General features: G+C 45.9%; 9 protein-coding genes across 9 annotated transcripts; 8 read left to right on the top strand and 1 right to left on the bottom strand.

Annotated features, from left to right (window-relative positions):
• Positions 1-607: 607 nt before the first annotated feature.
• Positions 608-781, top strand: F5147DRAFT_582984 (uncharacterized protein; the record flags this gene model as incomplete). Its single annotated transcript, XM_041431694.1, has 1 exon — positions 608-781. A coding segment is annotated over one exon (174 nt), but the record flags the coding sequence as incomplete, so codon positions are not given.
• A 123-nt stretch (positions 782-904) lies between these two features.
• Positions 905-1,891, top strand: F5147DRAFT_815615 (uncharacterized protein; the record flags this gene model as incomplete). Its single annotated transcript, XM_041443538.1, has 3 exons — positions 905-986; positions 1,108-1,194; positions 1,248-1,891. 3 exons carry the CDS (start codon positions 905-907, stop codon positions 1,889-1,891), a joined length of 813 nt encoding a protein of 270 aa, XP_041288940.1.
• Positions 1,892-2,230: 339 nt separating this feature from the next.
• Positions 2,231-4,501, bottom strand: F5147DRAFT_777536 (uncharacterized protein; the record flags this gene model as incomplete). Its single annotated transcript, XM_041441998.1, has 3 exons — positions 2,231-2,734; positions 2,789-3,170; positions 4,206-4,501. The coding sequence occupies 3 exons, from the start codon at positions 4,499-4,501 to the stop codon at positions 2,231-2,233; spliced, it is 1,182 nt and encodes a 393-aa protein (XP_041288939.1).
• A 281-nt stretch (positions 4,502-4,782) lies between these two features.
• F5147DRAFT_777535 (uncharacterized protein) lies at positions 4,783-5,602 on the top strand (the record flags this gene model as incomplete). The annotated part of the gene is made up of 2 exons (XM_041441997.1): positions 4,783-4,840; positions 4,896-5,602. The coding sequence occupies 2 exons, from the start codon at positions 4,783-4,785 to the stop codon at positions 5,600-5,602; spliced, it is 765 nt and encodes a 254-aa protein (XP_041288938.1).
• A 10,305-nt stretch (positions 5,603-15,907) lies between these two features.
• Positions 15,908-16,587, top strand: F5147DRAFT_777530 (uncharacterized protein; the record flags this gene model as incomplete). Its single annotated transcript, XM_041441996.1, has 3 exons — positions 15,908-16,025; positions 16,078-16,229; positions 16,282-16,587. 3 exons carry the CDS (start codon positions 15,908-15,910, stop codon positions 16,585-16,587), a joined length of 576 nt encoding a protein of 191 aa, XP_041288937.1.
• An 875-nt stretch (positions 16,588-17,462) lies between these two features.
• Positions 17,463-20,511, top strand: F5147DRAFT_655975 (uncharacterized protein; the record flags this gene model as incomplete). The annotated part of the gene is made up of 14 exons (XM_041434040.1): positions 17,463-17,498; positions 17,547-17,635; positions 17,696-18,104; positions 18,209-18,263; positions 18,679-18,875; positions 18,960-19,072; positions 19,250-19,254; positions 19,364-19,464; positions 19,535-19,666; positions 19,693-19,702; positions 19,751-19,788; positions 19,861-20,025; positions 20,100-20,216; positions 20,266-20,511. The coding sequence occupies 14 exons, from the start codon at positions 17,463-17,465 to the stop codon at positions 20,509-20,511; spliced, it is 1,713 nt and encodes a 570-aa protein (XP_041288936.1).
• Positions 20,512-23,181: 2,670 nt separating this feature from the next.
• Positions 23,182-23,631, top strand: F5147DRAFT_582929 (uncharacterized protein; the record flags this gene model as incomplete). The annotated part of the gene is made up of 2 exons (XM_041431687.1): positions 23,182-23,380; positions 23,438-23,631. Coding segments are annotated over 2 exons (393 nt in total), but the record flags the coding sequence as incomplete, so codon positions are not given.
• Positions 23,632-23,715: 84 nt separating this feature from the next.
• F5147DRAFT_582932 (uncharacterized protein) lies at positions 23,716-24,027 on the top strand (the record flags this gene model as incomplete). Its single annotated transcript, XM_041431688.1, has 1 exon — positions 23,716-24,027. A coding segment is annotated over one exon (312 nt), but the record flags the coding sequence as incomplete, so codon positions are not given.
• A 1,024-nt stretch (positions 24,028-25,051) lies between these two features.
• Positions 25,052-27,596, top strand: F5147DRAFT_777525 (uncharacterized protein; the record flags this gene model as incomplete). Its single annotated transcript, XM_041441995.1, has 7 exons — positions 25,052-25,381; positions 25,428-25,463; positions 25,518-25,598; positions 27,194-27,212; positions 27,263-27,298; positions 27,348-27,463; positions 27,519-27,596. 7 exons carry the CDS (start codon positions 25,052-25,054, stop codon positions 27,594-27,596), a joined length of 696 nt encoding a protein of 231 aa, XP_041288933.1.
• Between the last annotated feature and the right edge of the window lie 323 nt (positions 27,597-27,919).

Here is a 27,919-nt window from a genome sequence, read left to right as displayed (position 1 = left end):
ACGGAGCCACGCAAAGCCTGCACTGTGGCCTGTGTTCTTAGCTGATTATCGTATATGGGAGGAGAAGCAGGTTTAGTACAGTCTAGTCAAGTATCTCTGATCATTCAATTTGTATTTTATGTAGTATCTGCAACAGACACCCCAATGGGCTCCCCACCTGTTAATACCGTTTGTCGCATAGAAGATTGATCTTATTCTGTGAATCATGTATCCAAATTGTCGGTGGTCCATCGGTGATTTGATTGTTCCCTTTCATTCACCAAACTCCAACAAACAACCACTTTCCATATGCTGTAACCTGTTGGATACGTCGCATGTACATGTACAAATGTATGACTTGTTCAGCTCCGAACCAGAGGCGATACATACAGTGCGGCTTGGAAGCTGGCACGGACGCCAATGGTTCGGGAGTAGCAGGAAGTACTAGTACTCATCCGCCCTCGTTCCTCCTCATTGAAATCCTCATACCAGTTTGCATCACCTTTCCTCGCGTCTCCATCCTCTGCTGGTATCCCCAATTGATGGCTATGCTGCCCTTGCTCTGCTCATGGGTCCGCCGACAAACATGGAAATGTTTGGTCAACAGCTGCTTGAAAAACTTTCCTGAGAGAGGCCGCTGGGCAACATCTTCAACCTCTATGTGCTATTATCCATGCTGCTCCAGTTTGCCCTCCACATTATATCGCTCATTTACATTACGATCCAAACTCTGACAATCTCGTCTCTGCAGTATCATTATCGGCTCCCCGAATTTTTAAACCTACAAAACCTCGTGCACTGATGCGCATGGGTGAGATCCAGTTATACCAGAGGCAGCTAGATGCAGGAAAGGACTGCTTGGTCAAGGCTGCGGAGTTGCTACAGGATCTGCCGAGTGTGGATGCAGCTGATATGAGGCAGCTGAATGGAGATTGGAAAGGAGCACGTCCGCTTTGCCACGCTACCAGGCATGTGGGACCGCACGGTAACTGTGTTGTCTGCTGGCAGTGAGTTAATAGTTCAGCCATAGAGGTCCATCTTACGTTATGTGCCAGAGGCGTTCGCTGCCACAGGCTGGCGTGTAGGCTGGTTAATTGGCCCGCCACGCTGACACGGACGCGGATCTAGATGTGACCGTTCAGACGGGTCTGTACGCCGCCGAAATGTTTGTGGCGAATCTTGCAGTCAACTATCTGCTGAATATTATTGTTGTCGGTGAGTTCATTCATCTGTTGAGATTGGCTGCATTCTTATTAAGGCTTTTTCAGATGATGTCGCGTGGATCTGGTATTATGATCGACAAGGGATCATTCAATGCTCAGGCATCAACTTCATTCAAGATCTCCCGCGGTTCATGGTGCTGTTGTATGCTTTACAACGCTTCGAGCTTCACGATTGGGGCCGAAACAAAGACTTCCTCCCAATTGAAGTTGAGGGGAAACTATGCCACGAGTTCAACATCAAGGATGAAAAACTTGGAGAGGTGGATTTGCTGCTTCACACCAGTCACGACGAAAGAGTGATGCATTATGGACTGCAAGGACGGGCGACCAATGTGGTCCCTGTCACTAGCGAAGCGCTCACGGAGAAATATGGCAAGTTCGAGGATGGGATGGTGGCTAAGATCTTTTGGGGAGAAGTGAGTCGCACTAGCAAGCCGGAGATCCTGAAAAAGGTTGATGAGATTGCTAAGAGGCACGTAACTGTCCAAGGCCACGTTCCTGAGCTGCTTTGGCACCACACGTTCACGAATCCCACGTCCGCAATTCAAGAAGCGCTTGACGTTCTGGAAGGTCCTAGGGGAAACGAGCGCACAGGCACGGTGCCATTCATGGCGCTCGATCTTCTCACCAAAGATGGTCAACAAGGCAAAGTCAATAGAAACGTACCATCGCGCACCAAAAAACTATAGACGTTTCTCCTCATGGACCTCCGAGTGCTGCAGGTGACTGAGACTGGCAGTGATGAGCTAAGGCCAAAAGATGGTGTGGGGAGTGACGACGACGTTGGATGGATGACTATACTAGTCGCGCGGGTGTTAGGTGCGGAGTCCTGGCTGTGTGGGGCATGCCTCAAATGTGTGCGACAGGTCGTGTTACCTTGTATGGTGGTCGGTCTACTCAAATACTTCATCACTCGCATGATGGCTGTCAAGGCTGCACCGCTGATATAACCACACCCACAGGAGTCAGAGGAAATGCTACATTGGTATTTCACAAATCACAACTGCTAAGCCCATTCCTCTTCAGTCTCATACATCACCAGCGCTCTTAGCTACTGCAACAATCTTGTCCAATGTATCGTCTTCGTTAGCGAGTCGTAACGAGCCCTCTGATGAACCAATTGACTCCCACTGCGACGGCCTTTGGTGCTCCCTCTTCAACTTCTCTAATGTAAGGCGGTTCCTGCACAGGATGACCTCGTCAAGGTAGAAGTCAAACTTAATTGGTTTCATCCCTCGAGTGATTGCGTTGAATTTCCCAAACCATGAGTTTGTCTGCTCGCATACAGATGAATTGAAGTACCACTTCCCATCATCAACTGTGAGCTCTGGGAAGGCTATAGGATTGCAATTTTCTTGACAGAAGATGTCCTTTTCAGAGTGTTTGCAATTGAAGTGAAAAACGTCAACTGACAAGCTGATATCGTTGAAGAACGGATCATCTTTGACGTGCTGAGCGAGATTGCAATTATTATCATAAAAGATGTGCGATGGTCTTGTTAGTCGATCTGGAAATGCTTCTTTAATGAATGCCTATGAACTGCATGAGCAGCTGCAGTACTGAGACACAGATTGGTGAGGACATACTGCAACACTGCCGACACCCTCGGCACGGTAAAATGTTTGTCGATCATGTATTATGCCGCACGGAGCAACAATCAACACCTCGCAGTGCGTGCGATTGCGCCCAAACTGAGTGCGTAGTTTCTTCTTTGGCTTCAGTGGGGCTAGTGAGTGATCTTGGTTGCTGTCCACCTCAAATTCCTGCAGTCCTTCATCTGACATATTACCATCTAACTCAACATGCTCAGCACCTCGGGAAATTGCACGAGCAGGATTATCCACAATGGCGCGGGACCGCTCGAGTCGTTTGCGAAGTTGAAAATGTGATTGACCACGCAAGGCGTGCAATGCCTCAACAGCCTTGTGGTCTTGGTGCTGACATGTCTTGCTACCTGGGGTGACAATGCTAGTGCAATTGATGATCACGCACTGGTTTCCATGGTCTGCAGTGTGAGAAGGACAAAAGTGGTCGTTGATTGTCCGAAGAGACTCAAAGCAATAAGGGACTGAACAGCATGGTCTGCTGACTGTCACACCATCGATGACAATGACACGGACAAATTGTGCAGCTGAAGAGAAAAATATGAGATCAGTCTAAAATTTGAGGCACGGCAGAGGATAGACCTTTGTCGCTAGAAGCTTCATAAGTACAACAACACTTTAAGCACTTGTGACGGCAAGCATCAGGCTGACCAAAGGAACACATGCGCTGGTTGCGAAGTGCCATGGCATCATTGAACTGTTCTGATTGTGTTCCATCCTGTTTGACAATGAGGCAGCGTTGGCGATAATGACAGTCATCGAGAAGAGAGCTAATTATGAATGTATCTCAAACATGCTCTAGCGTGACATCTGACAAAGGCCATGTAGGAGGAAACTTGTTCTTTTGGCCGACTGCAGAGTTGTAAATTCCAGCACAGTTAGTTGCAGACGTGCTTCAGATCCTCGATAAATAGATGTAGACTGTGTGATAACATAGTAGATGCACCAAGCAACATGCATCATCGTCTTCCAGAGATGGCAAACCCTGATGTCGATATAGTGGTGTGCGCTGACTTGAATGGCATCGGGTAATCCTTCCGTGTAGTCGTAGTAGACACGGTCCTTACCACTGACTTTGTAGTTATGGTAATATGTGATCTTGCACTCTGGTGCCCGTTTCAGTTGGTAAAAACAATGAGACAGATCTCATGCTCACTTTCACAATGCATTACAACATCATATGCAGGCATCGCTCCATGCTCCAGACTCAGATACACAACTTTGAGTTGCTGGGCCTTGTTTAGAAGTAGTCCTTTTGCTCGCCTCTCACATGTTTTTTCTGGACACATTTTAAATGGCGGATAAAATGTTTTGTAAGCTATGCATGAGCCATTAGTAGATGGCTCCCAGGTAAATTTGTGCCGGCACCCAACTGAGACCATGAGGATAGCCACATTACTTGAAGAGTGTCTTGGTGCTGTTCTGTGACATGAAACTGCCTTGCCAGATGTCGTGCTTTAAGACAGACCAGCAGAGTTGAACCGAGTCTTCTGTCAGGGTGCACGCAGAGCCCAAAAACAGATTCACGCTTGGAGGGAGAAAGTCTGGGGGTGCAGAAACATCATATGTTGCAGGCTGAGCCAATATGCTGTCGTCTTTGATAGCAGAAGCCAAGTTGACAAAGCATAGAACAGTTTCGAGTGAGAGTGCGTGAATATTCAAAAGCGCGTGTGCAACACTTGCAAGCTCGACCATTGTAACAACTCAGGCTGATTGATATATTGATAAGTACTAGTATGATCCTCAGATAACCTACAAAAGGCTTGTCCGAGAGTGCACAACCTACCAGGCTGGCTCACCTACAAAAGGCCGACCAACTTGGGAAGACGAAATGTGGAATGAAGGTTGGGAAATGGCACGTCAGCCACTAGCACTACTCGACCGCTTTCATTCGTCAATATAGACAAATAGAATCGGGACAACTAGGTATGCAGTGTGCACCGCTCATAGACAGGCTCAGGGATTGGCGGGGGCGGATGGCCAGCCGGACAGACGGACTGGACAGACGGACGGACCAGACTTTCAAGAAACCAGGTGCCCTCCACTTCTGGCACATGCAACGTGGGCACTCTGATTCAGTGGTCTGCAGATGTGACCAAGCACGCCCATGTTTCAGAAATCAAGGACCCCGCACGTCGTACCAATAACAATGACTATGATCCCCAGATCTGCCGGCATCTAGATCAAGATGAAAAGTTGCGACATTTCGCAATCGCCATGACACTGAAGAGTCATTGCACTTACCATGATCCCAATGACAGGCCTGGAGATGTTCCTGAGGAGGAGGAAGACGAGGGGGCAATCGATTGTGACAAGTGGGAACAGGACGATCTGCGAACTGCACTTCTAGAAGAAATGAACCACACCCATGTCACCATGAATTACTTCAGCAAAGCAAGGCAAATAGTGGCTGCAAGGGATGAAGCTATTTCTCACCCTCCTCGAACATTTATCGCTGGTGGTACTGCAATCCACCTCAACTACAATCCTTCTCACACCGGAGTTAGTGTTGATGATGTCGCCACTGATTTCAACATACTGGATCTGCATGTAGCACTTTCAGAATTCTTGCTATGTGACGTGAGGGAGAGAGGAGCAGTTTATGAGGTGGGGGGTCCAAGAAGAAGGCCGTTGATTGACGTCCTCCAATCCTTCCATTTGACCGTGTTCAACTATGGTATACTATTCACCTTCAGCAAATGTCTTTCCACAATTCTGGCATCAACATCCTTTGTGTTAAATTATCTCCTTGCAACAGTCATGACCTCCATCCCTGAAGCAAGATTACATGGATGAGTTGATGAAGCACGAACTACTAGTAGGCCCAGATAATGATTTGATGGGCAGCAAACAAGTTCTGTGTGAGGAGGGCATAAAAGGCCACACATTATCCATCCTCGACATCCTTATTCCATGATCTAGTCTTGAAATTCAAGATATTCATAAAATCAAGTATATCAAGAATAAGGACAATTGTATCATATACAGTTCATCTGTATTGCCAAATCCATGGAGTATCACTCCGCAATGGAGGCCCACCCATGCTTTTGATGGTCCACTGAAGAAGACGAAACAGAACCAGCAGGAATCACAGATTGATACAGAGGAGGAGGAGGGGGGGGGAGGAGGAGGCAGATGGAAGCCTCAGTGTAGGCAAAGATATGCTGGAGACAGATGGCAGCTGGTCACAAAGATCATATCAGACTGGAGAAAAACGTCCAATCCTGGCTGTAAAGGCATCGGGAGAGAAGAATTGGGAGCACCTCTTCAGAAGTGTCTATTATGACATGCGTAACAAGGTCAAATCCAAGACAGGCTCGCTGCCCTTCCACGTTCTACCAGAACTGTGATACTGGTCTTCAGAGTTCTCTAACATTGCTGTACCGGACACCACTGATTCCAGGAAACCTGATCTAGTCCTTATGGACTATAGACTGTGGAAGTGCAGTCGGATGTTCGGACAGGAGTAGAGATTACCATCTCAGAACTGGCAGAGGGAAAGGGCATACCAATATTCTTGGGGGTTGCAACCAAAGGCTACCTTATGATGCGTGAACAGCCGTGGCGTTGTTTTGTTCTTATTTTCAGTATTGTGAACCTCAAGCTTCATGCCCATTACTTGGACTGTTCCAGAATGATCATCTCAGCACCCATGCCAATTGGCCGAGATGCTGTATGTTTCACCAATGTCTTAAACACGATGATGCTAGGAAGCCACTCTGCTGTTGGTCTCGATCCCACCATTCACATTTGTAACTCCCTGTCATATCCCGCGTTCCAGACCCAGACCAATCACGCAATCATCTCCGGACTTCCGGATCTGGTCAGCTCCTATCTTCCGTGCCTTTTCCCTTTAGTATTTCCCTTATCAGTTAGTATGCTTTATTTTCCGTCCCTTATTCATTTCCGTCTTCATTTTACTAAGTTCCGATAGACTAGTGATAGTCATCCCACATGCTCTGTCCATAGCCTCGCATAGCCTCACACTGCACTGGCTGTTTCTCCGTTATGTCCTCAGTAGTATATAAACCCTGTACAATCCTTGTAGTTCTTCAGTTCAAATATTATCTTAGACTCTGCTCATTCCCTCCTCCATCCGATTTGAAGTCTCTTCTCGTCATCTCCAATAGTCTTAGGATCGACTCCTATAGACTTACCACCTCCGCCTCTACCTTAGGTAGTCCTCCGCTGTTTCCTTCTAGTTCGGACATTGTCCAGATTAGTCTTATCACTTGTTCCTGAATGTCCGCCGGAATTCCTGCACATCGGACTCCAGACTCCGGACGTCGTCCATTAGCCCTCGGAAGTTAGGGGCACATACTCGGGTAAGGGGCGCAGCGCACGAGCTGAAGCCAAGCCCTTCAGATCCGAACCATTGAGCACATTCTTAACAGTATATTCGAACTCACACCTTACCGAGTATACTTACAACTAAATTCATGGCACCTACAACCACTCAGACCAACCTCCGCGCGGCGGGCTTAGTAACCACCTGACGCGACTCTACTCCCATAGTCAATGCATTCACTAGCTTCTCACAGTGTCGTGCTAGCGCGCAGGGCGCTGCATCCAGCATATCGCAACTTATGAATCGTCCGCACCCAGAAACCCCAACTCATACACTGGCTGGGTTCCTATTGGAAAACAAAGATACTCCGGGCGGAGATCCGCCGGATAATGGGGGAGGTGACCCAGACAATGAACCTCTGGAAGACCCGACTGACGATGAAAACAAAGGTCTTGGTCCACAAGACTTGGTCTTCCTCCGCCTTTCACAGGCAATCAATAACCTGGTGCGTAACAACCGCCATTCCTGACAACTTTAAAATCAAAGTCTGAGAACCAGACACCTTCGATGGCACTGAGCCCCGGAAGCTCTGGGCGTTCTTTGTTTAATGTGAGCTTAACTTCCAAGCTAAGCCAAAGTCTTTCCGCACCGACCATGCCAAGGTCAACTTCACGCAGTCATACCTCAAGGGCATGGCTCTTGAATGGTTTGAACTGGACCTCCTTTTGGATGATCTCGTTGATCATCCGGAGTGGATGGACAACTACTCTGAGTTCATGTTAGAACTCCAAACTAACTTTGGACCTCATGACCCGGTCGGAGATGCAGAAATGCAGTTGGAACAGCTCTATATGCTGTTACAAGTAACATCGGTCACGTGGCCCCCCTATCATTTTCCCTTCATCTTCGCCCTCACCATCTACCGGCTCGTCCTCCTCTACCGACTTTCCGTTGACCGGATCCTTGGGACCGTTCCCATCCCTCGCATCGCCCGCCTCTATGCATGTGCACGCACATTCCTCCTTTGATTCGACCACCAATGTGGTCCCGCACCTATGACTCGGTCTGACTCATGCCACCAATGTGGCTTTCCTTTCCTGTTCTCTTCTGACTGCGGATTCCCACACGTTGTATTCCTACCGTTGGACCGTTCCAATGTTTCTCAGTCTCATTCCACATTCGACCATCCACCACTAATCCAGCTCTGTTGCCAACGCACCTATACCATTCTCATTTCCCCTTTACCCTTACCTACAGTGCAGTAGCCTTGCCCTCAACCCTTTCCACTTAGTATAAGTAGTCGGTCACCCTGTACTAGATTCTCTAACTTGAATCTACTCAATCTTCCCTGGAACATGCTTCTCTCTGAAGCCTCATAAGCTTCAGTCTCTAGTATCTTTTCTTAGTCGCTCATCACGACTAAGTCTACCTCGATCGACACTCATCATTCGGACAAGACTGTCCTTACTTTGAGCCTGGTGACTTCACAGACATCTGTCTTAGAAGTCACATGACACACACGTCTGTGATCGCTGCTGACTCATTGTCGCCAGTCTCACTCACCATACCGGATCCTTCCAGTTACGTCAATGACTGTTAGCGGACGACACCCCTCTTAGGGCTCCGCATAACAGATCTATTTGAGTGCATAACATATGCGCGACGGACAGCACATCAACAAGTATGTTGTAGAGTTCCAATGGCTTGCTTCCCAAGTCCGCAGTTGGGGCGACGGAGCTTTGCGCCATCAGTTCTACAACGGACTTCCGGCTCGCATCAAAGATGAAATCAGTCGTCAAGGAAAACCCACCACTCTTTCCCAGTACAAAACTCTCGCCCAGACTATCAATGCTCGATACTGGGAATGCAAGGGAGAAGTCTCCCATGAAACCAAACCCTCCGCATCCACCCCTCCTGCCAAGCAGTCAGCTTTGACTTCCGACCGGAAAGATTATTCCGGCGGAAAATCTGGAACCGCTTCGGCTTCCTCCTCCACCAAACTTCTGGACTTAACTTCCAAGCTCAGAAAAGATGGTAAACTTACCTCCGAGGAGCGCCAGAGGCGCATGGAGAAGAAGCTCTGCCTTTTCTGTGGCGGACCCGGACATACTGCCTGGGACTGCCTGAAGTCCACTTCCTGTGCAGCCAAAGGCTGTGCTAGCATGGTAACTCCTGAAGCCAAACAGGAGGTCTTGGAAGAGACAAAAAATTAGTCCGCAACCCTCCTGACTCCACATGGGAAGAAGGTTGCATTGACTCAACCCGCGCAATGGAGCTATGTCTCAATGCTGTTTTCCTTTCCGATCCAAACTCTCTAGTACCATCCATTTCCATTTCCACTTTTCCTGATATCTCTCTGTTTCTGGCTCTTGTAGATTGTGGCTCGTCTCATTGTTTTATAGAAAGCAAATTAATCCGAGAAAATAACATTCCCACCTATGCAATCTCTCCGCTTCCGCTCCATCTGTTTGATGGTACTTCTAATGCCACTATTACCGAGGCAGTAGATTTACCGATCCGTTTTCCAACCGGCATGGTTACTTCCAAAACATTTTATGTTACTCCGTTGGACTCATCCTGTTCCATCGTTCTAGGATATAGCTGGCTCACCTGACACAATCCATTGATTGACTGGGTAAAGGGCAGCATCAATTTCCGTCCGATTCCTCATGGAGTGCCTCCGACCCCTCCGACCCCGCTTCTGCCGCTTCCGGCGGAAATCCCTTCCCCAACTCCGCCGAGTCCCTCCACTGATAACGTCATTCCCAATATTTCCCTGATCAATGCAGTTGCCTTTTGCCGGGCCTGCAAGTTAGAGGGATCGGTCCAGTTCAGTATTTTCATCCGATCCACCGGTGTCAATCTCCGCTCCACTACACTCTCTTCCGAACCTCCGAACCTATCTGGAATCCCTTCAGAATACCACAAGTACGTGGATGTCTTTGATAAGGGCAAAGCCGGACAGCTCCCTCCCCATCATCCCTATGATCTTAAAATCAATTTGGAAGAAGGAGTGGCTCCACTCCTTGGCACCATCTATTCCCTTTCTCTGGTCGAGCTTGCAGCTCTTCACAAATTCCTTGATGAGAATATTGTGACCAGACTTCTCCGTTTCTCATCCTCTCCACACAGAGCCCCTCATTTCCGACCTTCTCGATTCTCCGAGCTGCGCAAAAGTTTACACTAAAATCGACCTCCGGTCTACTTACCATCTAGTCCGGATGGCAGAAGGAGACAAGTGGAAAACTGCTTTCCGAACGCGCTATGGCTTGTATGAATGGTTGGTTATGCCCGAGGGTCTCATCAATGCTCCAGCGGCTTTCCAATGCTTTGTCAATACCATCTCCGCCGATATGCTTGACATATGCATTATTGTGTACCTCGACAACATCCTCATTTATTCCGCAGACCTTGCATCTCACAAACAACACGTCCTTGAAGTCCTCCGACGCCTCCGGAAGCATCGTCTATATGCTAAACTGGAGAAGTGCAAATTCCATTCTGACTCTGTAGAATATGGCTACCTCCTATCTCCGGCCGGCCTTACCATGTCTTCTGAAAAAGTCCAGACTATCTGTGACTGGCCGGAACCCTGGAAAGTTAAGGATATTTAATTGTTCCTCAGATTTGCCAATTTCTATTGTTGCTTCATCTTTAACTACTCGGACATTGTAGTTCCGCTTACGCAGCTCACCCACAAGGATGCTCCCTGGAATTTCTCCAAGGATTGCTGGAAATCTTTTGAAACTCTCAAGAAAGCCTTCACTACCGCTCTGGTGCTTATGCACTGGATGCCGGATGTTCCTATTGTCGTTGAGATGGATGCTTCTGATTATGCTATTGCCGGAATACTTTCTATTGTATGTCTGGACCAGGAGCTCCGCCCAGTTGCTTTTTACTCCTGTACCCTTTCGGCTCCAGAACTCAACTATGACACTCATGATAAGGAACTTTTAGCCATCTACGAAGCTTTCTGGTCCTGGCGACACTACCTTGAAGGCTCTGCCGAGCCCATAGACGTTGTCATGGACCACAAAAACCTTGAGTACTTTGCTACCACAAAACTCCTCACCCGCCAACAGGCCCACTGGTCAGAATACCTACATCAGTTTAACCTCGTTATCTGGTTCTGACCTGGAAAACTTGGAGCAAAGCCTGACTGCCTAACTAGACGTTGGGATGTCTACCCCAAAGAGGGGGATAAGGACTACGCTCAAGTTAATCCACATAACCTCTGGCCGATATTTACCACAGAACAGCTCACTTTGTCCCTCTGGGCATCACACCTAGCAATTCTGGTGCTCCAGGCGGCTGTACTGATGGATGTCGAGCAACTTCATAAGGACATTCGGTCCACCCTCCCCAATGACCCTATCACTTCCAGTCATCTTCCGGATCCATCGGACCTGAGATGGACAATGGACGAGAGTGGTTTCCTCTGTTGTGACAACTGTATATACGTTCCAGAATCCAATGACCTCCGTCTCCAAGTACTCCGGAATACGCATGACCATCCCCTATCCAGACATTTTGGTCAGAACCGGACTCTGGAAATCATCCGTCGGGAATATACTTGGCCCGGAATCTGCGCATATGTCAAGGACTATGTCAAGTCTTGTACAACCTGCGCCCAAGCCAAAGTTCCGAGACACAAACCATACAGATTGTTGAAACAACTTCCCATCCCTGAGAAGCCGTGGAATTCTATATCCATGGACTTCATTGAGCAACTCCCCGATTCTTCCGGCTTCACTGCCATTCTGGTAGTCATAGATTGACTATCCAAGCAAGCCATATTCATTCCAACCTATGACACTATCACCTCTCCGGACCTCGCCTGGTTATTCCTTCTCCACGTGTTTTCCAAGCACAGAGTTCCGTCCCATGTCACTTCCAATTGCAGTACGGAATTTGTTTCTCACTTCTTCTGGTCGCTTGGAAAAGCACTTGACATGATCCTCCACTTCACTTCCGCATATCATCCAGAAGGCAACGGACAAACAGAGTGAGCTAACCAAACCCTAGAACAATACCTCTGGATCTACTGCAACTATCAGCAGGATAATTGGTTGGAACTGTTACCTTTGGCCGAATTCACATATAACAATGCTCCTAGTGCTATCACCAGAGTCTCACCATTCTTTTCCAATAAGGGTTATCATCCGAACATTTCCGTGTATCTGGAGCGTGATCTCTCCTCCACCCACGCCTGGGATTATGCTATAGATCTAGACGAGCTTCATCAATTCCTCCGGGAAGAGATGTCCTATGCCCAAGGACGATATCAAGGACCCGCAGATGCTAGATGAAAACCCGCTCCGGACTTCAAAGTTGGAGATCAGGTCTTTGTCAAAGCAAAATATTTCTGCTTGACCAGACCATCGAAAAAGCTTTCGGAAAAGAATCTTGGTCCATTCGACATCATCGCTCGTCCCGGTACCCACTCCTTCACCATCCATCTTCCGGACGCTATGCGATCCGTGCAACCCGTCTTCCATGTCTCTCAATTAGAACCCGCAACTCCGAACACCATTCCCAATCGCATTCAGCCTCCTCCGCCTCCGGTATTAGTCGACAGAGAACCAGAATACGAGATCTCCGAATTCCTGGACTCAAAGATCGACCGCCAGAGACGTCACTGCCAACTACTATACTTAGTATGTTGGGCCGGATATAAGGGAACTGACGAAGAAACTTCCTGGGTACTTGCAACCAAACTCGGAAATGTGCCGGAACTTCTATTGTATTTCCACTCAGCATATCCGGATAAGCCAGGTCCAAATCCTAACAAAGAGTAACAAATGACATGCATATATGTACATTATTTAGGTGTCCGACATCCGGACTTCGGATCCGACTACCTAAGAGTCCATTTCCATATCTCCGCCGGATCTGCCGGCCTCCTTGTCCACCCCCTCAGCATTTTCCTCCTCTGGAGTTCCCTCCACATTCATCCGGTGTAGAGACTCATGCCTCTCCTTGTGCAATATTGCAGTTTTCACCAAGGAGTATACAGCACGAACTTGTAGCATCACTCTGTATGCTTCCTACAGCTATTCCTACATGAGGCGCAGCTTTCCCGTGCATCGCGCAATGTGCGCGCAACTTCCTGCGCTTCACGATGTATATGTGCGCGAGCTTTCCCGCGCTTGAGCGCCCTATAGCGCCAGCCATCCGGAAGCATCCATCCACTGTCCACCAAGTTCCCTAGTGCATATATTTCCATTTCTCACATTTGCATATCATTCCATCTTTATTTTTATCATGGACCCTTACTTACATATATCTTTACATACCTTACTCGGTAGCACTTCGGCTCCGCATGACAGCGCTTAGGCGCCATACTTAAGCGCCAGCAGTACATACTATTACTCACTTACTCACCCACCAAAACGACAGAGGACTGAACCAGAACAATACCCATTTACTACCCAGCAGAGCATAGTTGAAATCTATTCCTTGGCACCTCGCATATAACATCTCTCAGCTTGCATCTCTCACCTCTTGTCTAGTGTCTAATCATCACTTAAGCAAACTCACTCTTACTCTCTCTTGTTTCTGCATACACGTGCACGCATTCCCGCACTTCGCATTCGCCAACCAGTAGCGCCTTCGGCGCCTACTACTAGATCCTTGCTGCACTCGCTTCCCCTTTAGGGTCAAACGCACTTGTCGTCTCAAGTATAGCAGACTAGGCAACGCACGACCTTACAACATTTATAGATACAGTCAGGAGCATTGTTCATGCCTTGCTGCATCGTTGAACCTTCACCGGAATCCGCCCCTCAGACCCTCTAAGAAGAGGTTCTGGAACTCCCTCTGCTCCTCCATGAACCGGAGCATGGTTTCACTCACCTGGTCCATAGCAGCCCTACTTCCCTCCACCGCCACAACACCTCTTTCCAAAAGTCCGTTGGTCCGGGTCAGTTCCGCCACAATATTGTTGGCAGCTGCAACCCAGGCCTGATCATCATACTCCATCCATTCCTGATCTTCTCTGATGACCGTCCAGGGATTGGAAACTATTTCCACATTGTCGTCGATGTCCTCCGGACTCTGCTGACATCTCTTACCCTTGCCCTTGGGGGATGGAGATCCTTCCGGATGCGCACATTTCTTGCCTTTGCCTTTGCTGGCCGGCGCTTTGACAGGTGGATTTCCGCTGACGCACTTTTCCTTGGATGTGCGGCATTGATCACAGGTCCGGATCTTTCGGAGAAATCAACAAACATCCGGATCTGGACAAAACAGAAACTCACTCTAGGTGTCTTAGACGCTACTGCCCAGGTGCAAGTCTTGCGCCTAAGGACGCACATCTTGCATGCAACCTCCGGATCCGCCGGACCGGAGGACTAACATCATGAATTTCCGGAAATCACAAACACTACATGTAACTTACCTCTGACGCAGCATCCGCCATAGCCTTCGCCATATGCTCATGCTCATGTTCTACCAACCTCTTGCGTGTCTCCTCAATATCCTTCCTCTTCTGTTCCTCCATATGTTTCCGCTCCTCTTCCACCTCCTTGCACTTCCGTTCCTCTTCCTCCGTCTCTCTCCGAGTGTCCGCCTCAAGTCGTGCCATTTTGGCCTGTCTCTCTTGAAGGAGCTGCCAGGCAGACTTCTTGTTGCCGGAAGTGGAGTTAGACATGATATAGCAGTAATAGGATTTAGAGGGAAAGTTTTAAACATCTCATGGGCACCCTGGCCTTCTTATATGTCCAGATCTATTTTTACAAGCTCTGCCCATCATCTCGCATTCATCAAAGTCCGGACCGGACTTCTGAATCAGAAGCCTCATGGGCTCGGCCTTAAAGGGGGGATACTGTCATATCCCGCATTCCAGACCCGGACCAATCACACAATCATCTCTGGACTTCCGGACTTCCGGATCTGGTCAGCTCCTATCTTCCGTGCCTTTTCCCTTTAGTATTTCCCTTATCAGTTAGTATGCTTTATTTTCCATCCCTTATTCATTTCTGTCTTCATTTTACTAAGTTCTGATAGACTAGTGATAGTCGTCCCACATGCTCTGTCCATAGCCTCGCATAGCCTCGCACTGCACTGGCTGTTTCTCCGTTATGTCCTCAGTAGTATATAAACCCTGTATAATCCTTGTAGTTCTTCAGTTCAAATATTATCTTAGACTCTGCTCATTCCCTCCTCCATCCGACTTGAAGTCTCTTCTTGTCGTCTCCAACAGTCTTAGGATCGACTCCTATAGACTGACCACCTCCGCCTCTACCTTAGGTAGTCCTCTGCTGTTTTCTTCTAGTTCGGAAATCGTCCAGATTAGTCTTATCACTTGTTCCCGAACGTCCACCAGAATTCCCACACATTAGACTCCAGACTCCGGATGTCGTCCATTAGCCCTCAGAAGTTAGGGGCATGTACTTGGGTAAGGGGCACAGCGCACGAGCTGAAGCCAAGCCCTTCGGATCCGAACCATTGAGCACATTCTTAACACACCCTCTGCTCCATCACTGCTCATGCTAATTTACCAGGGAGGTTTGATTCCATGCCAGCCGAAGCGGCGGGTTGGGTTATAGGTGATGAAGGCGAGGTGTATTGGATTATGGCTATTCTGTGGAAAAGTCGTGGTCTTTTTTCATGTGGAACCATTTGTTATCATGTCCAGGACAAGGATGGACAGGAGTATGCATTGAAGGACTGTTGGGTAGATGAGGACAAACTAGAGCAAGAGGTCAATTTTCTCTGAGCTGTCGATGGTGTTCCAAATGTGGTCCGGCTAAGGAAACATTGGGATGTAAAGTATGATGGACATGTCGACAGCACATCACACATTCGTGACCATGTCTGCAATCACCTCCCAGATTCACTGTTGCATGCTTTTGACTCCCTGCGGACTCCCGCTAACCAACTTCAAGTCTATACTGGAGCTGGTCAATGTTTTTCATGACCTTGTTGTTGGTGAGTTCCCCTGGTGGTCACCTAAATTTCTGGTGCTGAAAAATACTGGTAGCCCACAAAACAATGACGACACAGCAGAAGGTTCTTCATGGAGATCTCAGTCCCAACAACCTCATCATATTCGAGGGAAAATGCTACTTTATCGACTTCGACCATGCCAAATTCATTCAATTTATCAATCAAACAAAGGATTCATGTGGAACAGTAAGTTTGAAATTGATATATTCTGTATTCTTCTTGATCTTATTGTTCAAAGGGAACAATACCATACATATCCTACCGCCTTCTCAAGCTGATGGGAAGCACTCCAATTCCTGACTCAATCGAACACAAGGCCTCCGATGACCTTGAGTCACTCTTCTATATTCTCCTTGAATTTACAATCATATATGATGGACCTGGTGGCCTAATCACAAACAGGGGGGTGCCCCCTGAGAACTCCTGTAGATGGCATAAGGCCTACATTGCGATGGACAAAGATGGTCTCAGGACTAGTGGATCCCTCAAGAAAGAATTTCTGATGGACACAGCTCCACATTACGAGCCTGCACCATATTTCTGAGCTTGCCGTCCCATCCTTGAGGACTGGCACATAGCAATTGGTGATGCGATAAGGAACCAAAATGACGTCTCTCACGACAAAATTTGTGAGATCATACAACGGGGGCTGAATAACAATGGCAACTTTTCGAGTCCTCAGATTACACTGCTGATGCCATCTACCAGTCTATTAGGATCCTCAGCTTCTTCAGCCATGGTCCTGGGTCCGCAGCCTTGCCATTCCAGCCAGATAACACCCTCTGCACATTCATTGGTGCCATCTATTTCTTTGACATTGTTTGCACCTCCCCCCCACCCTCTCTGCCTCAGACTGCTTCGAGTGATCGCCCTTGTCGTTCTAGGCAGAAGAAGAAGCATGTTTCCACATACTGATGTGTAAGCCTTGTGATGGGTTATCCACTTCTCACAGAACTCAAGAAAGTTATCATCTCTATTGCAAATCAACGAGACAGTATTGTATCCAGTGCAATTGCACAAATACTGACAGGAACATCATTGAAGCTGATCAAGTCCTGGCAACTATCAGTTCAACGTCTGTACTTAAATCTACTCATACGCAGAAAACTTTGCATTCATACTCAGCTCAAATCGTTTTATTACATAATCAGGATTTGCTATATCATGCTTGTGAATATTCCAAAATATGCGTGTGAGCCAACCTCCACCATCAATTTCAATGCCTCCCAGGAAGAAAGCCAGACATATTTCTCTGGAAAACGATTCCAGGAAGGATGCTGAGCCCTCTCGATGGAGTGTACAATTAAATCAAGGTGTTGGAGGTCACATAGCCCAGCTGCAAAAGCTGGTGAGATGGTGATGGCCCCAACAAGACAAAGGAAGGGCACTATTGAAATGAGTGATTCAGAACAAAATCCAATGGCTCCTTCACAAGTCGCAAGAGCAAAGAAAAAAGTAAGTGTTCTATTTGAGCTACTCAGCTAACAATGAACATTATTGCAGGCTCCTGCAAAGGCCAAAGCTGTACAGCCAGAACGCCAACATGCTCGCTCTCCACGTCCATTCCTCCACACTGCACACTATTCTGATAGGTTTGGGTTCAAGCTGCCATTTGCTACTGACAGTCGGGACCTAACCTGACCTGGTTGCAGCCAGAATAAGACTAGAGAGACAGAGCAAGACTCACCTGATCGTGACAAGCTCGAGTACAATGCTTACGACAATGACATGCAAGACGATGAAGATCTTTTTGGAAATCCTGATGACAGCTACCAGCAACATGAACAAGACGAACAAGACGAACTAGATGGCAAACATGGCAAATATGACGACAAACAAGAAGATGAGCAGGACAACAAGCAGGACAACGATCAGGACAAATATGAACAACAAGACCATAAACAAGATAAACATGGTGAACAATATTCAAGGCAGAATCTGCAAATGAGTTGTTATGATGATGATGATCTGATGGAATCAGACCAAGACCAAGGCAAGGATTCCCAAGCAGACAACAAATGTATTGATCCAGGCATTTTTGATGTCCTTGAGCAGCACCAGGTGAAAAATGGATGGCACAAGGCTCCTTCACCAAGCTGTCTATTAAGTGTAACTTTTTTCACACTTGAACTTGCAAACATTGACTTGCCCTAGTCCTCTCACAGGCACTCACATCCATGTTCTCACTCAAAGTCTCCCCATCAATACACAAACAAATGTGTAAGTTCTCATTTTTACCAAAGCATGTTTCTAATCTCCTCCAACTAGGTGTCTCATCACCGATCTATTGAGAGTACCCGTGCTCCATCCACTCATGTAAAACCTCCACGCGTGGCTCAAAATGCACTGTCTACAAAATGTTCTGCTCAAAGACCTCCAAGTCAGGGTTCTTCTGCTACTTGCTCCAAGTCTCTGCATCCAAACATTTCTTGTGCTTCCACCCATGGACTGTCTCCTCATCAGTGCTCCCCAACTCAATCAACCCTTGTCAGTGGCTCTAAATCTCTACGTTCAAGCATTTTTCATACTTCCACCAGTCGCACGCAGCCCCCATCTTGTGGGCACTCCTTGTCAAAGGCTCCATCTAGCCATGTTGCTCAGTCAGATCATGTGCCTTCTCCTTCTCCTACTTCAGGCCATTCTCGATCTCATAGTCTTACGCATGACGAGGGTGACCAGCCCAAGCACCAAATAGAAAGGGCAAGCAAACAAGCAAACCCCTTGAAGCTTGAATTTTACCCAACCTGTTGGCAGATGTTTCTTCAGGCGGCAAAGTTGGAAATGCACCTGCAGGCTGTACTAACGCACCAAATTTCAGAGCATTGTGACATGGTAGGACTCACATGAGAAGTCCTGGATGCAGAGTTATGGAAATACCACTCAAAGAAGATTAGGCTGGTGTTACGTCGACTATAGGTCGGCGTAGTGGGAACTAGGATGAGTCTTCTCAGCGACGAGTCGAGTGACTCTACTGAAGCTGAGCGTGGTCTAGCCTTGACGGAACGTCAAGGATTCCTCCGGCGATCTCGGTAAGACGGCGCTCGTCGAGATGCAGGGCTAGCGGATACGTGCAGAGGCGTATGGGAGCGACTCTGAAGTGCGGTCTCACACAAGGAAGCAGTTAAGCTTAGATGAGCAAGTTCTTGGTAGAACCTAGTAGATTAAAGTGAAGTATAATCTACAACAATGTGCCTACTTATACATAGTGTATGTAGGTGTTCAAGCTCAGTCTGTAATCTATAGTATATCGGTAATCTAAGATAACCAGACATGAGGTGAGATAGTTATACATGAGGCTTAACCTCTGATCATACATGCAGCGCCAAGTGCAGCTGCGCATAGGTACAGGAAGCGCCAAGCGCTCCGGGTCTTCATACATGAGGCGCCTAGGGCGCTCCGGATCTTCATGAAGCGACATGTGGTATGCATGCGCTGATCTAGGGTGTCCATGAGGCGTACAGCCTCCATGGAACAGGTACAAGGCCGTCTAGGCCAGGGGCGGGGTCATAGCGCCAGGCGGGGTCATAGCGGTCCAGACCGCTGTCTTTCTAGGCGCAGGCGGCGCACCGCCGCGCGGGGAGTCTAGCAGAGCGGGGGCAGGTGTAGGGAGAGCTGGGGCTCTAGTAGGTGTTACAGATCCCTGTAACAGCTGGAGAATGGTAAGTCCTTCCATACTACCAGAGGTTATCGCAATCTAATGTCCCTAGGATATTTCCCAGAATATCGTGATCAGATGTCATGCTTGGTGAGTTCAGGTACTGTCTGGATGTACTAGCTGACAAGTCATCAGCTCTGTAATGACTTGTTTATATTCCAGATGGAACTCAAGAAAGTTATCATCTCTATTGTGAAACAACTATACAACATCTTCCTGAGAAGCGGTGCGACACACGGGGACTCGGTGGTGCAGAAACATATTACTGAAGCAGCGTCTATCCTGATCAAGTCTGGTGACTACCTTCGGCTTCCTGACTCGTCCAAGGTTGGTGATGACTGTGGGGCGGCAACTTACTGTATTGATTTTTTTAGGGCAGGTACAAGAACTTCGTATCACAGGTTCTTAAAGATGGATGTCTAGATTTTTACTATGGCAACGGCAAAAAAGCATTGAAGTTGATGGAGGAATTTCAATGCTCAATTCCTGTCAATGGCCTCATTCTCATAGCTGCAGTTGTATGATTATTTTAATTCATTTATTCCCACTGCTGATCAATCTCCACAGGTGAAGGGCGTTCTGAGTGGTTTCTGTAAAACCGGTACAGACAAAGTCCCAGATCTCTCTGCTGATAAATGCAGATCTGATTTCAACTCCCTACAAAAATCTATTGATACATTGATAGATATTCCTGAGCATTGTCGAGAGCTGGAAGAGATGTTGGAGGAATGGGCTGAGTTTAGGATGATGAGTGGAGTTTGCAATGGTTCAGACAGTGGCTCAGCTGAAGAGGATGTCAACATCATTATATAGTGCTTTAGTAATAGTCTTCTGAATTGCATTATTGTTGTGCGGTCTATCCAATTGTCTCTCATTTGTCAACACTGTTTAGCTTGTCTAGGTCTGTCTACATTGTCCAACCTGTCCTATCTGTCCAGTGTGTCCACACTGTGCCTATATGTACAGATTGTAACCCTCTGTTACAAGCTTGTAAAGAGGGGACTTTGTTGTAGATTTGTGATGTTTGTACAAGCTTGTATAATCTTGTACAACGACCCCCTAGTTTGCTGATGACTTGTTGACGAACGTGAGTTTGGCATCTATCAAGACATTCCTTTCAGCAAAAACCAGGCAAGGTCATCACTAAAAACCACCAATCATGATATGACAGTATTCACCTTATAAGTTGGGTGATGTCTGATTTCCCCTTATACTGTATAATTTCAACCTTAGGTTTGTCACACTGTAGCTATAGTACATATCCCAATAATGCACATCCCAGTTATGCATATCCTAGATAATGCATCAACTTTGACAGGGTCCCATCATGGATGCAGCCATTATGCACTAAAAACTTCATACTGAATAATGCATGAACTTTTGAGGGTAATATGCATTGTCTGGGTACTATTAATGGGGGCTGCATTGTTCTATGTGTGAATATAAGCAGCAAAATATGCTAGATAAGATATCACAAAAGTCTTTACAATGTCTCAATCCGAGCAAAGTTGTCAATAAACCTACTCAGGAAACTGCTAAGCCTATTGAGATTGAATCTGATGACAACAATGATGGCAACAACATAGAATTGAGCGCATTATGTCAGCCAATTGAGACCACCTGCTTACAATATGGTAATCCTCGGTTAGCCTTTGAGCAACTCTGTAGTTATTGTGGTCAGTTGTGACAGGAGGAGCTACAGAATACAAAGCAGGTGTCATTAGATTAATATTTTACTAAGTAATTGGTGTACTATCTACTGTGGTTATAACAAGGTTACACGGTGTTGCAGTGTGTGACATCCAGCATCGTGCATATCCATGGTAATGCATGGCATTTTCAGGCTCCAGACCATATGCATTATTGGGATATATACTGTAGCTTGACGATTTTTTGTGACAGTCACAGCTGTTTGGGTTGCCTGATAAAGAAGCCTAATTATACTTGGTAGTTACATGCCTCGCCAAGTATTATTAGGCTTAAATGTGCTAAATCTTAACACCAGAATTAAATACTACCCCAGCTCTGACCTTTATATCTCGATAATATTCCATCTATGTATCTCACTATGGCCCACGGACACTATTCAGCAATTGTCAAACATAGGCATGCTTCCCACACCCCTTGATCTCTCCCTGCTCATTGTCATCATTGTTCCCAGCAGGAGTGTTGTTTTTCTTATAGTGCTTCCACATTCTCCTCTTGTTTTCTCCTTCCTGCTCATCATCACTGTCGTTTCCAGCAAGAGCAGTGTGTTTCTTGCAGTGCTTCCCACACCTCTTGATCTCTCCTCCCAGCTCATCATTGCTGTCATTCCTGGCAAGAGCACTGTGTTTTGTATGGTTGTGCTGGCTGCCGGTAAGTATCTCTATCACTCTACTACCACATTGTTTCTGTGCTCAATGCTTGTGGCAGGCCTCAACATCAACCACACTATCATCCTTACCCTCACAACTGTCAACCCTTGTGGTGGCAAGAATGCACTAATGACTCATGCCTCAGGCTTCATTAGACTCACAGGGCTTTCCAAATCAACCATCTCACATGGTTTTTGAAGGGACCATTGCCAATTGCAAGTCCTGACTTCAGGCAAGCAACACCAGTGCATGACTGCTGTAGATTCCAGTCACCAAGCTGATATTCAAGGTAAGTTGAATCTTCTTGTCATTATACTCCTCTAACAGTAAATTTTTACCAGAAATGTCAGCCAAGGAATGAAGCATGGTTGAGAGCATGATGGCGGATCATGAAATGGATGTAGATGTAGTCCCTTATATAGCCCCGCCAGGAGATGAAGCATTTGATCTCAGTCATACAGGTGGGGAGCATGATGCATTTGAAGGGCTCGCTCATTAGATGGCTGATCTCACTGGATAGTATGTGTCTGCTTGTTTCTGCTACTACTTTGCCATGCTGAATGTATACATCAGCTGCTACATTGACTCTCATACCCATCATGAATGTGTTGAAACTCAAACAGCTCATTAGGATCTTCAAATAGAGCGTCTCATTGATGCCTACCTAAGCTACTGTTCTCAAAACTCCAGGGATGACATGCTGACAACTGAAGATATGCCGCATATGCCACCATCAGATGGAAGTGGCTCACTTTCCCTCAATAACCTTGAACTCATCAATATTTTTAGTGAGTGTTCTCGCATGCTGTATGCCTTGATTAATTTCATTTTCAGGAAGACGTCGCTCATGTTTACAACTGTTGCCCTCGCATCAGTATCCCAATGAAACATTAATCTACTATGGGTACATTGGGTGTTCCCCCATGTATCCTGCTGTCGCAATATTGCTTCATACACTTGCTGCTTACTGTCAGTCTCACCGAACATGTCCCCGCTTTAGCATTCAAGCACAGTGCAAGACTCTGTGTTTCCTTCACAATGTATGTACAAAACCTTTATCCTAGTTTGTCTGTTTATGTTGAGTTGATAGATTCCCTATTGACCGTACCTGAGAACACAATTTAAACTACAGAATGCAGAAGCACTAGTAGCGCATTGTGAAATGCTCTTATCTGTGGATGAAAGATGGGTTATTGGTGGTAAGGAATACAGCCGTTTCAAGGAGGAAGCAACACAAGGCAAATATTGTGCTGCATTGGATGAACTGGAACATCTGGTGGTCATGAGATTGTTTGAGCTTTCGAAGCTCTCATTGTCGGGCACAGGTTTTGACTTTCTCTTTGTTCGCGCACTCACATCACTAATTTCTAATTTTTTCCAAGGGTATAAACTACGTCAACAAATTAGCAAGGCTTTACAGCAGTGCTTGGACATTATTCGCAACACCATTAATTACTACAACATTCAGGCTGAAGCCCTGACTCCACCAAGACTGAAGATTGCATGGAAGGATATTGTTGAATATAGCTCCCTCAGCGAGTTTGACCTGTTGCACAACTCCCACACTAACATCTGAAGCTATGATTGGGCAAAGCCAGCTCATCATGAGGCAACTACCAAGTATTTCAAACTTTGTTGAGCTCATGAAGAAATCACATGACTCAATATGGAAGTTTGTCACCTCTGTACTGCTATCCATGATGAAACCGCCAAGACCCCCTTTGTCATCAATAATCTTCTCATTTCCGACCCATTGCTTGCTGCTGAGCTGAAATCTCAGTGGCGTTCACAGGCGGCTATCAATGTCATTCACCTATATCACCTAGATCAGATTGAAAACCTTTTTGGTTTCTCTGGCATTAGAGGTATTGGCACCCACCTCACGAATGCTGCCTCCAGCAGTGAGGGTTACTATGTCCATCCAGAGGGAGAGTTACAAGTTGGCACTGGTGGTGGTGAGTTTTTGTCTTAACCACATACATTTCATTGCTAATCCCCACCACAGTGCAGCAAGAGAATATTGATATCTTCATGTCAGAATTTAATGACATCAAAGCTCTTGATGATGAAGAATGCAACACAGTCACAGAGGACATGGTGGATTTCTTACATTCTATAACTGACTGACTTGATTCACTATAATGATAAGTGGCGAGTCAGTAACTACTATACATGTAATAGGATCTACTGCAACACGGTAAAATTAGTGCACATGGTGCATTCTATTTCAACCCACAATATGCATGGGTTTCGATGCTGCTACCATCTCTAGCCATGATGACACTTTTGACCTTAATGCTGGAGGGAGGATTTCAGACAAACACACAAATTTAGCCAAAGGATCTACCACAAAATGGTGAAACTAGTGTGCATGGCACATTCCATTTCAACCTGCAATATGCATGGGTTTTGATGCTGCTACTATCTCTAGCCATAATGACACTTTTGACCTTAATGCTGGAGGAAGAATTTTAAAGACAAACACACGAATTTGGCCAAGAAGATGCACTTTATGTAAAAGGATGTAGATATATACTTGCATAACACTTTTCATGTACAGATAATGACTCAGTTGGATGTAGGATAGATATATACTTGCATACATAACACTGGATGAATGACTCAGTTGAATGTAAGATAGCACAGCATTTTTTGTTTGAAGGAAATTAATGAACTTCTGACTGGTCAGCTGTACTAAGAATGACTCGCATTGTAATGTTCACATGCTATCATTGTAAGTGATTGATCGACCTTTCATTGATTTGATTGCTGCCAAACAGTTGCGCCACTCAACACTCCTGCGCCCAGCTCATGCACTGATATCGTGCCAAAAGAATGGAAAGACCCATCAATGGATATACATACAGACTGCTGTTGGGACCCGCAAGGTGTGCAGTATCTCTTACAATTCATACCAGTGCTTACTATCTACACTTCAGACTTAGACCATACTACTAGTACATAATCACAGACTCCAACTCATCACAGGTTCCATGATGTCGACTCCCACAAAATCACAAGAAAAGCCACCCAAATCCACCAACATGCTGTCTGCAACTCAAGCAGCCCGCTTCACCATGTCCGGCATTGCCGCTTTACACACATCAATGTTTGCAAAAGGTTTTAGCAACAATGAACACCAAGCAGTTGCTAGAGCTTTGTTGAGGCATGACACACACATTGATGGGACTCACTATCAGACTAGGAAATTTGGTGGCCTTCAATCATCATATATTGGCTTTAATGATACTGCTAAACGAACAGATGAGAGGACACTCAGCCATGATGTGCTGGTTGAGGTGGCACTACAGGACGTGTTTGATGCAGTTAGTCACCTGCATTTTTATGTAGCTAAATCTAACATTTGTCTAGCTAACTATACAAGACCGCCTGGATGCTGAAAATTCAGTTCTCATTTGATGTGCTGGCTCTGAAGTAACTGTAACTACGTCACCCAAACAGCTCCCTATTGACATCTACATTACACCTCACGAACTCCATGAATCATCATCCAAGTGGATTGGTGGAGACATTGCAGTCTGGGTACAGGTGTTTGCCCAGGAGTTCATGATACCACACCTTCAGCGTTTCAACACATGCTGTCTTGTTGAAGACATTAAACCACAATGACAATGTGAGCCGAACAGCTTGGATTACTCAGATAATGCTAACAACTGTTAACTCTAACTCTACTTTAAAGTCCAGCCTCCCATACACCTCACCCTATGGGAATAATGTGTTAACTATGGTAATAGCTAAATGATACATTACATTAATTTACATAATGATAACAGTTAATTCTGGTTAGAATTTGAAATTAGATGTTAGATATTAGACAGCTTGTTAGATAGTTAGAAGTTAGTAGTTAGCAATTAGTAGTGTTTTAGTGTTAGTTAGGGTTGGTTAGTGATTAGTTAGTGGTTAGCTATGATTATATTCTGCCTTGGAAAGTGAAAAGTTAAATTAAAGTTAAATTAAAGGCTAGTGCACTAATAGTTACAATAGTTAATGCATTACATGTGTCTTGTAACTATCATTAAACAATGCATTAATATGACAGGGTAGCCTCACTCAAGCCTTTTCAGGTGAATTGCAGGCATCTGCAGTGTGCATTGCACCATCTGCAGCTATTTGTGAGACTGCAGACATCAGTGCAAGCATTGGAAAGAAAAATGTTCCATCTGTCCCATCAATGCTGCAAATGCAAGTTTGCCAACACAGGCATGTAGATGTTAAATCTGACTCACCATTTTTGGGACTGAAGCTGGAGCAAGAATCCTGATTATATGGGCTGCCACTCATTAGTATTGGGCCTAATACCAATGCTGCACTTGATCAGTTGAGGTTGGAGGATGGAAATTTACCCAAACTCCATCTTTTAGTTCAGACTGCCTGTAGCAGCTGATGGGAGGCAGTGCTCAGGTCTCCCAAATGAGATCTATTGTATGAGCATGCATGCATCCTGTCCATGGCTCTCTTTGCCGATCTTCATGTCATGCAGCTAAGCCCAGAAGTTGTAAGAGTGAGCGATATTAAAATTTAGTGCCGCTATCATACTAAACTGAATCTTGCTACTACTAGCAGCAAAATTCTATGCTTACAGTCATTCTTAAGCTTCTTGATACACTTGTCTTTTTATGCACGCTTTACTTGTTTTGGCTTTTATTCTTTTACGTGTAGATCCTATCCCCTATTTTTTAGTCATGGACCATATATCAGATGTCTCCATTGTGAGTTTGAAAAGATAAATAAATAAATCCTTGGTCTGTTTAAATATCTGAACTTGAGCTTAAAGTCACTGATACTGTATCGTCTCATAAATGATGGTCATCTAGTCTTTCTACACCAAGAGTCACTCAAGGCACATCCAGGCACCCCCTCATATTTGTCCTAAGGTCACTCTAAGCAAGGAAGCTTGTATGGCACTCAAGCTTCAGTGGCATGAAAAATCTTGTCAATTCAAAGACACCCTCAATGCAACATGGAGTCAAATTGATAATGCAATGAAGACAATTGCCACATCTCACCACAAGAGCATCCGCTGTGTGCAGAATGACCTGTACATGGGTCATGGATTGCTCCATTTGAAGTGTTCAAAGGCCAACCCTTGGAACACATTTTGCTGAAAGAAATCTCAGGATGCGAAGAAGGAAAATAGTAGGTTGATGTTTACTCATTTTTGTTTGAATATTCATTTTGATTTGCAGGCAGTGGACATGGAAAGGATGCACTCCCAGTCACTAGTCCATGACAATGTGGCTGAATACCATGTATTCTCAAAGCAAGAATAAGAAACTCTTCTCAAGGAGTATGCAGATAAGAAACAAAAAAAGGCCACTGGTACTTGCATCTCAACCAAGTCCAAGGTCAATGACATCACTCAAACCCTCAAGGCCATAGAAAATGAGGTATGTGCCTTCTCAACTTGCAGTGCAATGTTTTCTGATGTTGCCTTACTACTAGCTCAATAGTCTTAATTGTCGCACTGGTGCAGAAGTCATGTTGTACATGACACGTGGCTCTACTGATCTTCCTCTTTGAGGAATCACCTTCACTACTGATGGTGTTCAAAACTTTATGGGTTCTGTTATGGGCATCAACAATCAGAACTTGGTTAGCAAAATGGAGGGCTTTGCCATCCAAGGAGTGCGAGGTGTGATTTTCCTTCCCTCTGAGTTGCATACTACCTTTGGATCTTATTTTAATTTTTGCTTACTAGGTGCTGCAAAAAATCATCAACAGCGCATCTCTCAAGTTTGTGGTTCAATCCAGGATGTAATCAACCGTGGTTTGCATAAGTTTTTATTTTTTTTGCAATGCTGCATAATCTAACTGGTAACTAATTGTATCAACAGAAACAGTGA

The sequence above is a fragment of the Suillus discolor genome, assembly GCF_016758755.1.
Source record: "Suillus discolor strain FC423 chromosome Unknown F5147scaffold_60, whole genome shotgun sequence".
Lineage (NCBI taxonomy): Eukaryota > Fungi > Basidiomycota > Agaricomycetes > Boletales > Suillaceae > Suillus > Suillus discolor.
The sequence above is the reverse complement of the archived record's forward strand: the minus strand, read 5'-3'. Positions and strand labels throughout refer to the sequence as shown.